Source organism: Panicum hallii, chromosome 4, assembly GCF_002211085.1.
Source record: "Panicum hallii strain FIL2 chromosome 4, PHallii_v3.1, whole genome shotgun sequence".
Lineage (NCBI taxonomy): Eukaryota > Viridiplantae > Streptophyta > Magnoliopsida > Poales > Poaceae > Panicum > Panicum hallii.
Genome location: NC_038045.1, coordinates 52,076,814 through 52,090,065, shown reverse-complemented (window position 1 = coordinate 52,090,065; position 13,252 = coordinate 52,076,814). Strand labels below are relative to the sequence as shown.

The 13,252-nt window shown below is 41.7% G+C and overlaps 1 protein-coding gene and 1 pseudogene across 1 annotated transcript; one reads left to right on the top strand and one right to left on the bottom strand.

The window, feature by feature from the left end:
- On the top strand, positions 1 to 5,781 carry LOC112890808 (annotated as a pseudogene).
- A 3,445-nt stretch (positions 5,782 to 9,226) lies between these two features.
- LOC112888469 lies at positions 9,227 to 11,729 on the bottom strand. The gene is made up of 2 exons (XM_025954692.1): positions 9,883 to 11,729; positions 9,227 to 9,578 (listed from the first exon to the last, which is right to left on the bottom strand). Exon 1 carries the CDS (start codon positions 10,772 to 10,774, stop codon positions 9,905 to 9,907), a length of 870 nt encoding a protein of 289 aa, XP_025810477.1. The 5' UTR covers positions 10,775 to 11,729; the 3' UTR covers positions 9,227 to 9,578; positions 9,883 to 9,904.
- Positions 11,730 to 13,252: the final 1,523 nt, after the last annotated feature.

Below are 13,252 nucleotides of genomic sequence, written 5' to 3'. Positions count from 1 at the left end.
CGTGCGTCTCTATCACCCGTATCCCTTAGCTCGGGCTAGGGAGGATGAACGAGTTCGTGGCTGAAGCAAATACTAGGGATACCCGACTGGGTAGGGTAGACCTACCGAAGTCGAGGGCGGAGCGCCGCCGCCGATCTGCAACCACGCTTCGGATCGTCTCGTCTACCGGTCCGCCTTGGCACCTTACATCGTCGTCCTCAAGCCCATGATGAGCACTTCTGGCGTTTCAAAGAGGACAACCATGTGCCGGTCGGTGTGGCTCCGGCGGCAGCGAGCTAAAACAAGTTTGTGCCTCTGCAATCCTGTTCTTCACATCTGGCTGGCTTTAGCCTCGGGTGACATCGTTGTGTTTACAAGATTTCAATTTTATTGCTCTTTAGTTTTTTTAAAATTTTTTTGAAAGAAAACTCTTTAGGTTTGCCCCATCGTCTTTTTCTTCGTTGTGGAAGAAGTATTGCTTCCGGATTGGGGCTGGCTGTTGTTGGTTGGGACATGATTAGAGTGGGGAATATTGTTCTTCTGTAGATCTAGAGGAATAAAAAGACTGCTCTGGTTTAGATCTTGATTGGTGCGATAATTTTCACTAAGAAAAACGGGGCTTCCATACATGTCTAGTCTGATCTGTAGACGAATAAAAGGATTGTTCTGGTGTGTTTTGTGTGCTTGATTTGATTTGTTTGCCCGCATTTAAATTTAGTTTGTTCTTGTGTATAAAGATTTATCCTTTTGGATCTTTAAAACTAAATAAGAGGGTTCACACATAGTACACGATACTTTCCTAGGCTGCTTTTGTGCTCACCTCCAGAATACCTTAGTAATAATATTTTTCCATGCTAAAGAGCTTTCCTACTTGTCTGGTTTAAACCTGTAGACGAATAAAAAATTGTTCTTGTGCAGATCTTGATTCATGAGCTAGCCTTTTTTTTTCTTGCCCTCATGTATGGTTAGTTTGTCTTGTAAAGATTGATCCTTTTGGCTCTGTCAAATTAGAGAAGAGAGTTATCACATGTCCACAGCAATACGTGAAAGTTCTGTTTCCTATGCTGCTTGTGTGTTTACCTCCAAAATTATCTTGGGTATGTTTTCACTTATGCCATACCATTATATTGCAGAACGACATGGATTGCGGGGTTCATTAGCTACAACTAAAGGTCCGACTTGCCAACAAGGTGATATTTCAGAGGATTCTGAAAACACTATACCAGTATTGGAGCTTGATAAACTTCCAGAGGTATGAAATGGATTGCTGATTCTGAAATAGTGCAGTTGCATTGCCATTAGGCATTAGCAGAGGACACACTTGGAATGTAATTTCAGAAATGTAGCGGTGACCCATAGCTACTCATAAAAAAATTATATGCAAGACTTCAATGTAATTCTTTCTAGACTTGGGTACAACAGTTAATGGGATGTATTAGAGATGGCCATGCAAATCTTTAATAGCTGACCCTGAGTGTGTGGTACTCTTGGGACATGAAAATGGTGGTAAAAGAGCTAATTTGCTAGTGCAATTATGTTAGGGTGAAATGGGTAAGAAGGATGGAGACAATTTATATTTGATGAAGAGTGAGGAAGACTTGTATTATGATCAAATGATTTTTTTGTGGGTACAGTGCACGTGATGCGATATCTAGGCCCCTAAGTGGGTTTTGGTGATATATGACAAAGCACATGTATATTTAATTGTGTTATTAAGCATGTGTGCAGGTGCTAATGATGACTAAGCAAAGCTTTTAGAGAAGCGTGAACCCTCAAAAAGGATATGAAAAGCGGCGTCCTCAAGTATTCTTAAAGACTAGATTTTATTTTTGAAATTGAGTATAGGAACGCCGTACTATCAAGGGGAACTGTGATCCACTAGTGTAGACATGGTAGTTGTGTTCAAGAGAACCCACAAAAATCATAAGAAACCATCTCAACACTCAAAAAGGGACTTAAATGTGAAATTCTGTGTCTAACCCGGAGTGTCCGGGTTGCAGTCCGGAATGTCCGGACAGAATGTCCGGAGAATCCGGACGTATACCCGGAGTGTCCGGGTTACTGTTACCGGTCTGGAAAACCAGTTTGGTCCGGAGTCTCCGGACCCCTATGTCCGGAGTATCCGGACATATACCCGGAGTTTCCGGGTATCGCTCTTCCAACGGCTAGTTTCTGGGAGAGGGGGTATAAATACCCCTCATACCCCCTCTCACTCTCTCTCTCTTACTCATTTTCGACCAGACCTGCAGAAAACCTAAAGAGAGCCTTCTCACTCCCCATTTGCTCCATTCTTGAGTGATTTTCGTTGGGGTTTGAAGTTAGATTGTTGCAAGAGCTAAGATTGTGCAAGTAAGCCTTGATTTCATCTCTTGAGCACATCAAACCAAGTCTAGCCCGTGGATTCTAGTTTATTACTCTTGGAGCTTCAAGCTCCTAGACGGCTAGGCGTCGCTTGTGATTGCGTGATTGGTTTGTGAGCATCACAGCTGGTTTGTAACCTTCATTCCTCTCCGAGGAATTCATAGTAAGTGACCCTAGGGTTTGAGCGTTGGTCTCACCCTTGGGAGAGGAGCATAGGAGTTCTTGAGCACCGTCTCTTGAATTCTTCCTCAACGGAGACGTAGCTCCTTTGGGAGTGAACTTCGGGAAACAAATTCTGTGTCATCCTCATATTTCTACTTCACATTTGTGATTATTTGCTTGTGAGACTAACCTTTTAGGGTTTGAGGTCGATCTACTTTTGTACAAGTCTCACGAGTAAGACAACAGGTGAGAAACACCTTAAAGGTACCAATAGTCCCTCTAAATTTACCTGATTCAATTTACAACATCTAAAACAGTGATTAGTAGCACGTTCTTTCATACCCGGATAGTCCGGACAGTATATACAGAATCTCCGGACCCTACATCCGGAGTATCCGGACATATATCCGGAGTATCCGGATACCTGTGTTGCTAACCGTGTTCAAAGTGTTTTAAGTTGCAGATTAGCCTATTCACCCCCCCTCTAGGCATCTTGAGGTCCTTTCACTAGGCACATTCATTCTTTCTGCCTTGTCCCTCTGGCAATTTTAAAGAATTTTGTACTTAATACATCCTTAACCTTTTGACTGCATTAAATTATGCAAATAGTTAATCAGTAAAATCTACTATTGATATTGCCAAGTCAAAAGGGGTCACTAACGGCATCATAATCGCTATGGATCTTCTTCCTTCATCTATCGTGCATTATCATCGCTTGCAAAGCACGTGTGCTGACAAGATATATTTTTATCCCTATGTTTAATCCAACTGAAGTGTTCTGCCCCTCAAAAAGCAATGTTTAACTCTGCAACCATTATTTTTGCAGGATGTCTTGCACCGTATACTTTCCCTTGTGCCACTACGAGATGCTGCCCGTGCTGCTTGCGTGTCACGTAGATTTTTACGCTCATGGAGACGCTTTCCTAACCTTACATTCAATTGGGAAACAGTTGGGTTGAATTTGGACAAGGGCCCATTATATGAAAGAGCAAAGAAACTTGCGAATGGAATCCACCACATTCTTGAAAACCACTCTGGCACTGGGGTGAAGACACTTAAGCTTCAAGTTCGCCCTTGTGGTGATGTGATCACAGCCAATTGTCTTGATATTTGGCTTCAAGCTGCGGTTAAATCTGGAATTGTAGAACTTGCTTTGGACCTTCCTCGAATTCACAATCTAAGGTTCAACCTTTCATGTTCGCTTATATCTTCTGATGCAAGCTCACTTCAGTCTTTCTCTCTCGTATTGTGCTTTTCATCCGACTCTAACAATTGGCTTGTTGAGAAACTTGAAAAATGTTTGTCTGACATTTGTCCACATCACTGAGGAGGAATTAGGATGCTTTCTCTCCTGTACAACTTCCTTGGAGAAGTTGGAAGTTTCACAGTGTGATGATATCATTTGTTTGAAGATACCTTCTCATCTGCAGAAGCTTAGTATCCTGCGAGTATCTCTATGCAGAAGGCTACAGATGATAGAAATTAACGCTCCAAAAGTTTCTACTTTTTCGTTCGGAGGGCCCCCAATAAAAATGTCAATCAGCAACTCATCACAATTGAGGAGCATGGCTATGAATGGTCAATGTTACTCTGGCATGTTCCAGTATGCTCTGACCAAGCTTCAGTCCATCGCATCAAATCTTCAAACCCTTACCCTGTTGTCATCTGGAGAGGTCTGTTGATTTAGTATATAGTAATATATTTATTCCAAACTTCATATATAACTATGTCTACAATACTTGTACTTTGGAACTTAACCTTAGCCTCTCTCTCTCTCTTCAGGCCTTCAATTTTCCAGTGTCACCTGTCAAATTCCTCCACCTCAGGAACTTGAAAATCCATTGTTATGTCATGGAAAACTTCGATTTTTTCTCCCTGGTTTCTTTCCTCAAAGCTTGTCCTGCAATGGAAAGTTTCTTCTTATTGGTAAGTATGGTTACTTCTCAGAGCATAGATGCTAAAAAAATTAATTATCTCGAGCTAAATTTGCCTTCTCCACAAATAACTGTTTCAGTTCTTTTGGTCACTTCTCAGAACATAGACGCTAAAAAAGTTAACTCTCAGGAGACATTTGCCTTCTCCACAAATAACTGTATCAGTTCTTTTGGTCACTTCTCCGAGCATATATAGACGCTAAAAAATTTAACTATGTCAGGAGACATTTGCCTTCTACACAATCTGTTTCAGTTCTTTTCTATGATACTTATTGAGGTGAAGGGTTTCACATATTATATACTTCTATTTCTCATGAGCTAAGAAATAATTTGTTAGTATTCACAATGGGCACAGGTAGAAAGTTGGGACACTGTAATAGGTAAAAAAAAATGGACACTACTAGGTAAACATGTATGCTATGCATTTACATGCCAAATACCAACCACTTATCGTAGGTATTATAATATCTTTATATGCAGAGTGATTTGTGGATTTTTTTTCATGGATATTATTTTTCAGTGTCTTGGTGTACCCTTTTATTCTGCTAGCGAACAATGTCATGTCTATGTAAACATCATTGGGCCGTTGGTTGATAGTGACACTGCTTTTTGCAGGCAGGTCCACATCTTGATGTTAGGCGGGACTCGATTATTCATGAATACTTCGGTGCAGATTTATCACATACAAGGCGTGTTGCAGAAGGCCACCAGGATTACCTCAAGAGAGTAACCATCACTGGATTCTGCTCTGCAAAGAGCTTGATTGAGCTAACATGTCAAATTCTTGAGAGTTCCTCATCACTACAATGCCTTGTGCTGGACACTACAAGTGGCTATGATAATTCAGGCATATGTGAGTACATGGAAAGGAAAGCTGTCATGGAAGCCCTCAGGGGTGTTGAGGCTATCAAAAAATACATCAAGGGGAAAGTTCCCTCCAGGGTTAACTTGGAGGTTTTGGAGCCCTGCGGCTGGTGCCATATTCCCAACCTGCATAAGCCAGGCCGTTGAATCTATCTGGTGCTCTACCACACCTGAAACAGCCAGTTAAGAAGATCAAATCCAGTTATACATGACCAAAATACTGGTTACAATAAATATGAGTGAGTTGCATGTTAGGACATGGAACTCGGATTATCAGACTAAAAGGTTGCAACACAGGCTATAGTGTAGCGGTGTAATGTCAAATGACTTCACATTGCCTTTAGAGGCATTATTTTGCTGTGTGTGTTATCCCTGTTAAATTTCAACTGTTCTATGACAATCTGTGTGTGTGTTACCTAAGTTGCCCTACAAGTTCGATCTATCAGTTGAATTGTTGCTGCAAAGACCAGTGTTACTTTGTGTCCATCTTGTTTCGAAATCTTATGTTCCAGAATATGGAGGTGCCAGATGTGGTCGTGTTCAATTTTGGTTACAAAATGTGGCCAACCAAGCCAAACAGTATTGAAGAATTGCTGAACCTTTGCATTCCTCAAGGGATGCAAGTGGATTTGTCCATGAAACTTTATACGAGTCATCTTTTTGCTAGCTTTAAAACCCGCCAAAAAAATGACCTATTTGTAGGTTGGCAAGCAGACCCGCTTAGTATCCTTCCTGTGGAAAAAATAACTGCCATTTATGCAGAGGAAAAAGACCTTGACTGGAGGAGTTATTCATATCTTTCTTTTGAGAGTGGAGAGTACTAATTCGTATCTTTCTCTCGAGAGAGGAGAGTCTAAGCTGCGTTTGGTTAAGCTTTTTGAACCGGCTTCTACTTTCAGAAAGCATAAGCTGAACCAAAGGGGTTCAGTTTTTCTGTAACTATGTTGAAAAAGCTGTTTTTCTATAGTACAAATTTGAAATCAGGTTATACCCTACTTTTGCAGCTTTTCCGAAATTGTGAAAACTACACACCTACTATTGGTCACATATATACCCTTTCAATTCTTTTTTATATATAAGAAAATAAAGATTTTCATATATAGGAAAATAAAAATAAAAAAGAATAAAAAAAAGTTAACTCCAAATATTTTCATATATATATAAATAAAGATTTAAAGAAAAAAGAATTTGGTCATCACAAAGAAATATTATATACTGTCAATTTACATAAAGACAATATATAACCTTTTCACAATCGACAACTCACGGCAGTTTGAACCAAACGACTTTCAATTTTTTCACGGCAAGCATCTCACAGCAGCTTTTTCACAGCAGACATCTGACAGCAGCTTTTTCACAGCTCACAGGTGAACCAAAGGCACCTTAAAACATTTTAAGGTGGCACTCACATGACCTACGAGCACCGGGATTCACTTCAAATTTAGGAGGGTGACCTCTCAATCGGGGGCAGCCCCCTAGTGGACTTTGTATTTTCCTAAGCCTTCCCATGTCATATCTTTTGCGTTTCCATGCTTTGTTTAGTGAAATTGCACTATGTTGGCCCTGATCGTTAAAACAAAAGGATCAAACGTAACATACATTCCTCCGTCTAAGGAGTTGTTTGGGATGGTTCTTTCTAATAACAGTTTTACTAGCAAAACTAAAAGAAAAAGTTTCACCTAGCTTCCAGTTCTTTTGTATTCGTTTGTAAAATGGTTTCACACTACCATGTCAGAGCCAAACATGTGAAGTCAGAGCCAATACAAGTTCCCCCGAACGAAGCCTAATGAAGCCTAAATCATCTCATGCATTGCCATGTATTATTTTAATTGATGTGGTGAAAAGAAAAAAAAAGACACCGCCTCGCAAAACATCTAGCGCATAAGCTAATATTTAGCACAAAGAGGCGATTTACACATTATTGCATCATAGTACGGTATTGTGGTGGATATGGGTAGAAGTTTTTATATTTTTTTACAAATTTAATTAAAATTAATAAATTTGACTTAGGATAAAATTAAAATGAACAATCATTCAATGGAGGGAGTATTTTTTAGTAGTCTTTGCGTTGTCATTGTTTCTACCGTCGTAGAAGAGTACAAACATACGTCTGCTGTAGATCTGTATTCGAATAAAATGATTGCTCTGGGGTAGATCTTTGTATATGATCAGGCTGCATGTAAATTAAGTGTGTTGGTGCGTGTAAAGATTGGTACTTTTGGTGCTCTGAAAACTAGATAAGAGAGTTCACGAGTGCATGCTGCAGTACGCGAGAGTTCTGCTTTGTGTCACAATTTGTGTGTGCACCTCCAATGTGATTCTTGAATAAGTCTTGTTTCACGCTAATACCCTGATTATCAGTTTTTGTTCGTTGGTGTCGTTTGAGAAAAGTTGATTGCTGACCTTTGGTATCTCTGTTTACTTTTGTGATATCTTTGTGTTGCAGCAGTACACTATGGATCAAGGGTATCATTAGCTACAATCAAGGGTCCACCTTGCCAACAAGGTGGTGTTTCAGATGTTGCCGAAAGCACTGTGCCAGTGAGCTTTATAAAATTCCTAGATTGCTGATTCTGAAATAATGTAATTGTATGTAACTTTGCAAAGGTTTCTCATGTTTTATTTTTTTTTGAGAAGCTACAAAGGTTTCTTACCGAGAGCGGATTTGGACCCCGGCCCTAGGCGTGGCCCAGAACTCTTCTTATACAACCCTTAAATTTTTTACGGCCCAACTAGTTTTACCACGTAGTGGCACAAGTTGATGGCACAACAACAAAGACCTAAACTCAATAGCAGCCTGTTTTCGCCCGTCGGCCTGCTTTGACAAATTAACGGGCGCCCCCCGTAACCAACCACCGGCGAGTCCCTCCGTTCCAAATTGGAAAAATCTATGTGACGACCTGCCGCTCTCCGATGGAGCGCGCGACCCGGGAGGTCTATGTGCTTTACTAAGGTGACATGAATATCCTATCTCTAGGGAAACAGGATGGCAGTTGACAGCCCTCATTTGCTGATATCTACTATTTGGGCATCACACTGAGCTTTCATCCCATATTGCAGTGTCAGAGTTCAGATTAGCTAGAATCAAAGGCATATTCAGAAACAAACAGTAAAAGTTTTCTCATTGTGATGGGTCTATTTGCCCTTACAGAAAAAATGAGCATGGCTTGCTGTTACTTATCGTGATAGCATTCTTAGCTTGGTTGGAAGCTGGCTAATAATTAAAATTGCTCTTATTTGACCACCTCTGCTCCTTGAGCTCCTCAATCCACTCCATTCGGTCAGAGGAAGATCATGCCAATTATATCTGGTGGTTCACCATCACCCCCAATTGGCTGAAGAATCTGCAGCAGGTATTGTTGCGTTCATGAGATGTGATGAGCCAGCACTAACAATCATAGATAAATAAGCTTGCATGGGCACACTATTTTTTTAAAAGAAACTATAGATTAATACTCACAATGTGTCATCCTGAATTCCTGATCCTCAAAATCAGCTTCAGATTGTGGTAGTAAATATAGTCCAGTAGTTGAAAGCAGTGTTATAGAGAAACATAGAGTTAAAAAGTGTGAAACGACGGCCGAGAAGCTGGGCCAAAGCACTAAAGCACGACGGCGCTGGAAGGGACAGCGCATGGCCGGAATGAGATGCCGCCGTGAGACGATGGAGCGTCATGGAAGCCGCACCGTGGAGGGAGAGGCAGCCGGCGCAGGGTGGGAGAGATGGCGGAGGCACGGTGCCTGGGCGACGGAGGCGCTTTTTGTTGCGCTCCTGGATGCTTATCGTGGATAACCTGGCTACCCGCCGAAGGCGCCGAGCGTTGGGGCAATGGGGCTTTCATTATAAAAAAAAATAATCACGAAATGATCATACGACGAATGTCTGCGTAGAGCTTCAGAACACGGATAACATAAACATGATATATAAAGTTTCAACAGAACATCGACGGTAAATTTCAGGTACCAGGAGAAATGTACAGAGTTTAAAGCAGCAGCAACATGCATTCAAGCTATGACCCAACTCGTAACTCTTAAATATAATCCACGTCAGTGCAAAATCACCGGAGCGTTTTTGGAACATAACGCTTTCAGCGGTTTGTAAGCTATAGAACAGACTGACAAGCTTTCTGAAAATAACTTCTTTGTGATGCGTGCTAAGCAGGCTCTTCATTCTCTGAACCTTGCCTCGCAATCTAAAAGAAAGGAAAAAAACAACTTCTTTGTGATGAGTGCTAAGCAGGCTCTTCATTCTCTTCAATCAACTGCCAGCATCATAGGCCTGCACAAACACCGGAATTCGCAAGATTGAGACAATGAGACATTTAGACAGCATGTCATTGCTGATGCAGATTTTGCAGCAGTAAGAACAAGAGTAAAACAATGATGCAAGAATTGCTGATTCCTTTGTACAGAAATTTTAATACTACAGGAATATTGTGAACTTGCAAAATGCAACTAACAGTTTATGTTGCTATCAGCATGATGCTGTACACAAGATATAGAGGTGACCAGCTGCGGCTCAGACTTGAGCGCAAACGACAGTTCTAGTTAGTTTGCTCGAAAAAATAGAGCCAAGAAATTACCTCCAATATGTTTTGAGGACAGCTATGGATATGCGAAGGGCAATGGAGCGGGCCCAGGCAAGGGAGACAATAACTCAGGACGCTTGATGTTTTTCAGGTAGTACACATGCTGATTCTCAAGTGCATCCACTCTCTCAGTGACAAATTCTAAGTGTGACTTCAGAACTGCCAAATCATCCAAGTATGGTGGCTCAGCAGCCCACACCACAGCAGCATCTGAAGGTATAGCACTTAAGAAGTCCTGAAGGCAAGTTGCAATGTTATCCACGAAGTACCGAATAAAATGCGGTTGCAGCCTCGTACTTGTGAAATCCAGATGCATCAAGGAGCCAGCCAAGGAATCGACAAGAACTTGGTCTATCCGACCGCAATGAAGAAGCTTCCTGATGGCCTCGAGATCAAGGCAAATGTGGCCACGTGTAGCTCTGATGTCGTAAGCTTGCCTAAGACGCTCCATGTTGCCCACCCATAACCAGGACAACTTCTCGGACTCTTCTCTTATTCCATGCAGGAGTTCTGGTATGCCAGCAAAACAAAAGGATGCAATAATGTAGTATTGGCAGTGTGAGTACTTCTTGGGGAAGTTCCTAATATATTGCAGGTTTATTAGACCCCTGATGAGGATATCCTGAACCATGATGTTATCATCATCATCATACTGATCACACGAGTCATCAGAGTCAGAGACCCACGAATGCACCTCAGGGTCAATCTCATCATCTGGTAGCTGGTCAAGATCAAAATATGGAACATAAGTCTCTGCAAAGTCCTGCTTTTCCTCCTCCTTGCCCTCCTTGTCCTCTTCCTCACTGCCATTAAGCACGGGGGGGCAGCATCTCATCATCCTGTGGAAAAGCCTCAACTGGATCAACATCTGAAGGATAATTAACATGTTGCTGACCAAGGGCCTTTATCCTCCTCATAATATACTGCGCACAATGGTTAAGCTCAGTATAGTCTACAGGGCCAGCAAATTGGACATAACCACCAGCAGCAGTGGAAACTGAATCAATCATTGCCTTCAGTCCAATGGTGATGGCGTTGACATGATTGGTAACATTGGGTGGTTGTATGTGGACCCCGTCCAACGCCAGCTCTTGGACGAACTCTGATAGTGAAGAAGGTAGATCTAGGTCGATCAGGCGCTGCTGGAAGAGCCTGCCAACATTGAGAAGTTTCCTGTAGACTCTCCCAAGTGTGGTGTTGAGATCGTCAGCTTGCTCAAGCCTCCCAAAATTCCTAACAGACCGACAACCTTGATCTATGAGCGCCCTCTGTATGCCATTTAGCATCTCTTTTGCTTCTCCGAAACAGAATGATGAGAGAATGAAATGTATGACTCTGGAGTACCTCCTGGGGTAGCATCTGATGTGATCAACCTGAGTCAAACTGCAGATATGAAAATACCTGGCCTGCACTGTATCTGCCTCGTCGTCTGAATAGTGATAGGAGCCATCAGAATCGGATACGAGGGCATGATCCTCTTGGTCGTCCTCCTCGGCCTGCAGAAGGTCCATGCCATAGAGGTGAGCTATCTATCTCGGTGTTCTCGTCCTCCGGGGCGGCGTGTGGTCTAGGTGGCCGTCGAAGATGGGCGCGTCAGGGTTGACGGCGACGACGGGGTCGAGGTAATGGCCGTGGAAGATGGGCGCGTCAGGGGTCGAGGTCGTCGTTCCCGTCGAAGACGACCCCATTCAGGATGAACGTGTGAGAGTGGACGTCGTCGACGGGGCCGTCCTCCGCGTCGACGGCGCCGTCCTCTGCGGCGACGGCGTCGAGGAAGTCGAAGGGGTTCTCGTCCGCCGCATCGGCCCCAGCCGCCGCCACAGCAGCAGCCTCCTGGGGCGACCTCCTCTCCAGGAGTGGATGGAATCCTCGGCGGCATCGGTGGCGCCATGGGGCTCCTTGTGGAAAGTGGCTAGTTGGTGTATCTTGAAACCCAACTGCGGCCCAACAAAGCCCAATTAACAGCGAGCCAAATAAACCTCGATAACGGGCCCGCAGATGACCGAGAAGTAGCATTCAGCCCAGGCGGCAAGGGTGGACCTGCGGTGCATGGCTTGCGGGCGTGTCGATGTTGGCCCCGATATGCCCAGACCGGGTGCTTGTTCCCCGTGCCCTAGCGCGCCGAGGTCAAGGCCGCTAGGGACGGAGGGTAGCAAGTAGCAACTGCAGCTCAGCTTCCAAATTAAAAGACAGTTGTGGTGCGCTTTTCACAGTTTCTAGGTTTAGCGGATGCAAGAGATTTTTTAACCTATTTTATATGTAACAGTTTATTTACTGTTTATAGCGTGGCGTAGCTTCTGTTTTTTTACATGTTGTATTTGTTTCTTCCTACTTTATATATATATGTTTTATTTTATTTTCATATTGTATGAAAATTCTTTCTTTTGCATACGCTTTTATGCTATTTTTTATTCTCATATCATTCATAAGATGTTTACAGTGAGTTTCTATTATTCTCGTATTATCAATTATATATTCCATAATTTGTTTTTATTGTTCTCATATCATTCACATAAACAAACATTTTTTCTCAAATTTGGATGATAATTTCTCGAGTTTGACATTTTGTTCTAGCAGTTCAAGGCTTTGTTCCTCATGTACAACGTTTGTTCCATTTTTTATAAACTTTTGCTCCACAAGTTATGATGATTTTTTCTAGGTATTTAAATTTTTGTTTTTCTCTTACAAAATTCGTTTCACATCAAGCATTTTTGTTCCAATCAAATATACTCTATTCAGCAGATATAGGTACCAGATATGAACTTTCGTTCAACAAATTTACATGAAATGGTATAGGTGTACAATTTTCTGCCCAAACAAACTCTTGTTTTTATTAAATAATTCTTGTAAGCACTTTGGATATCCATTATGGATTGTTCACCAAAACTAATTGTGACACAATTATTACATGATTTTTACAAGGCCTTTTCATATTTTTTAGTTACATTCCCTTTTTGTTCGTGTTAAAATTGGTTGCATATTTGCAACTTTGTTATTTTAGTATCCGATTTAATCTAGGTATATAATCTTTTATTTGACTCTTGGTTGTACATCCCTATTTCAACCTTACAAACTTTTGTTCTCCGACTATGCATGTTAGATAGATAAAATTCCAATGGGTGATCAATGCGGGTAAAAGGAAAATTTGTATAAGTTTTTATACCAATTGTTTCTTATGTACATATTTTTGTTCCACACGTATTAATTTTTATTCCACGAGCATTCATGTCTTTTTTTATGTATATATCTTTTTTCTATAAATTTATATGCTAATTGTCCCTCCTATACAAACTTTTGTTCAATGCATATAAAAATTTATCCCACGAATATTAATGGTTTATTTGATGTGTAATCCTGAGTTTGT

Excerpts from the sequence above, each read along its gene's own strand:
- LOC112888469 (XM_025954692.1), bottom strand. The coding sequence starts at position 10,774 with ATGTTAATTATCCTTCAGATGTTGATCCAGTTGAGGCTTTTCCACAGG.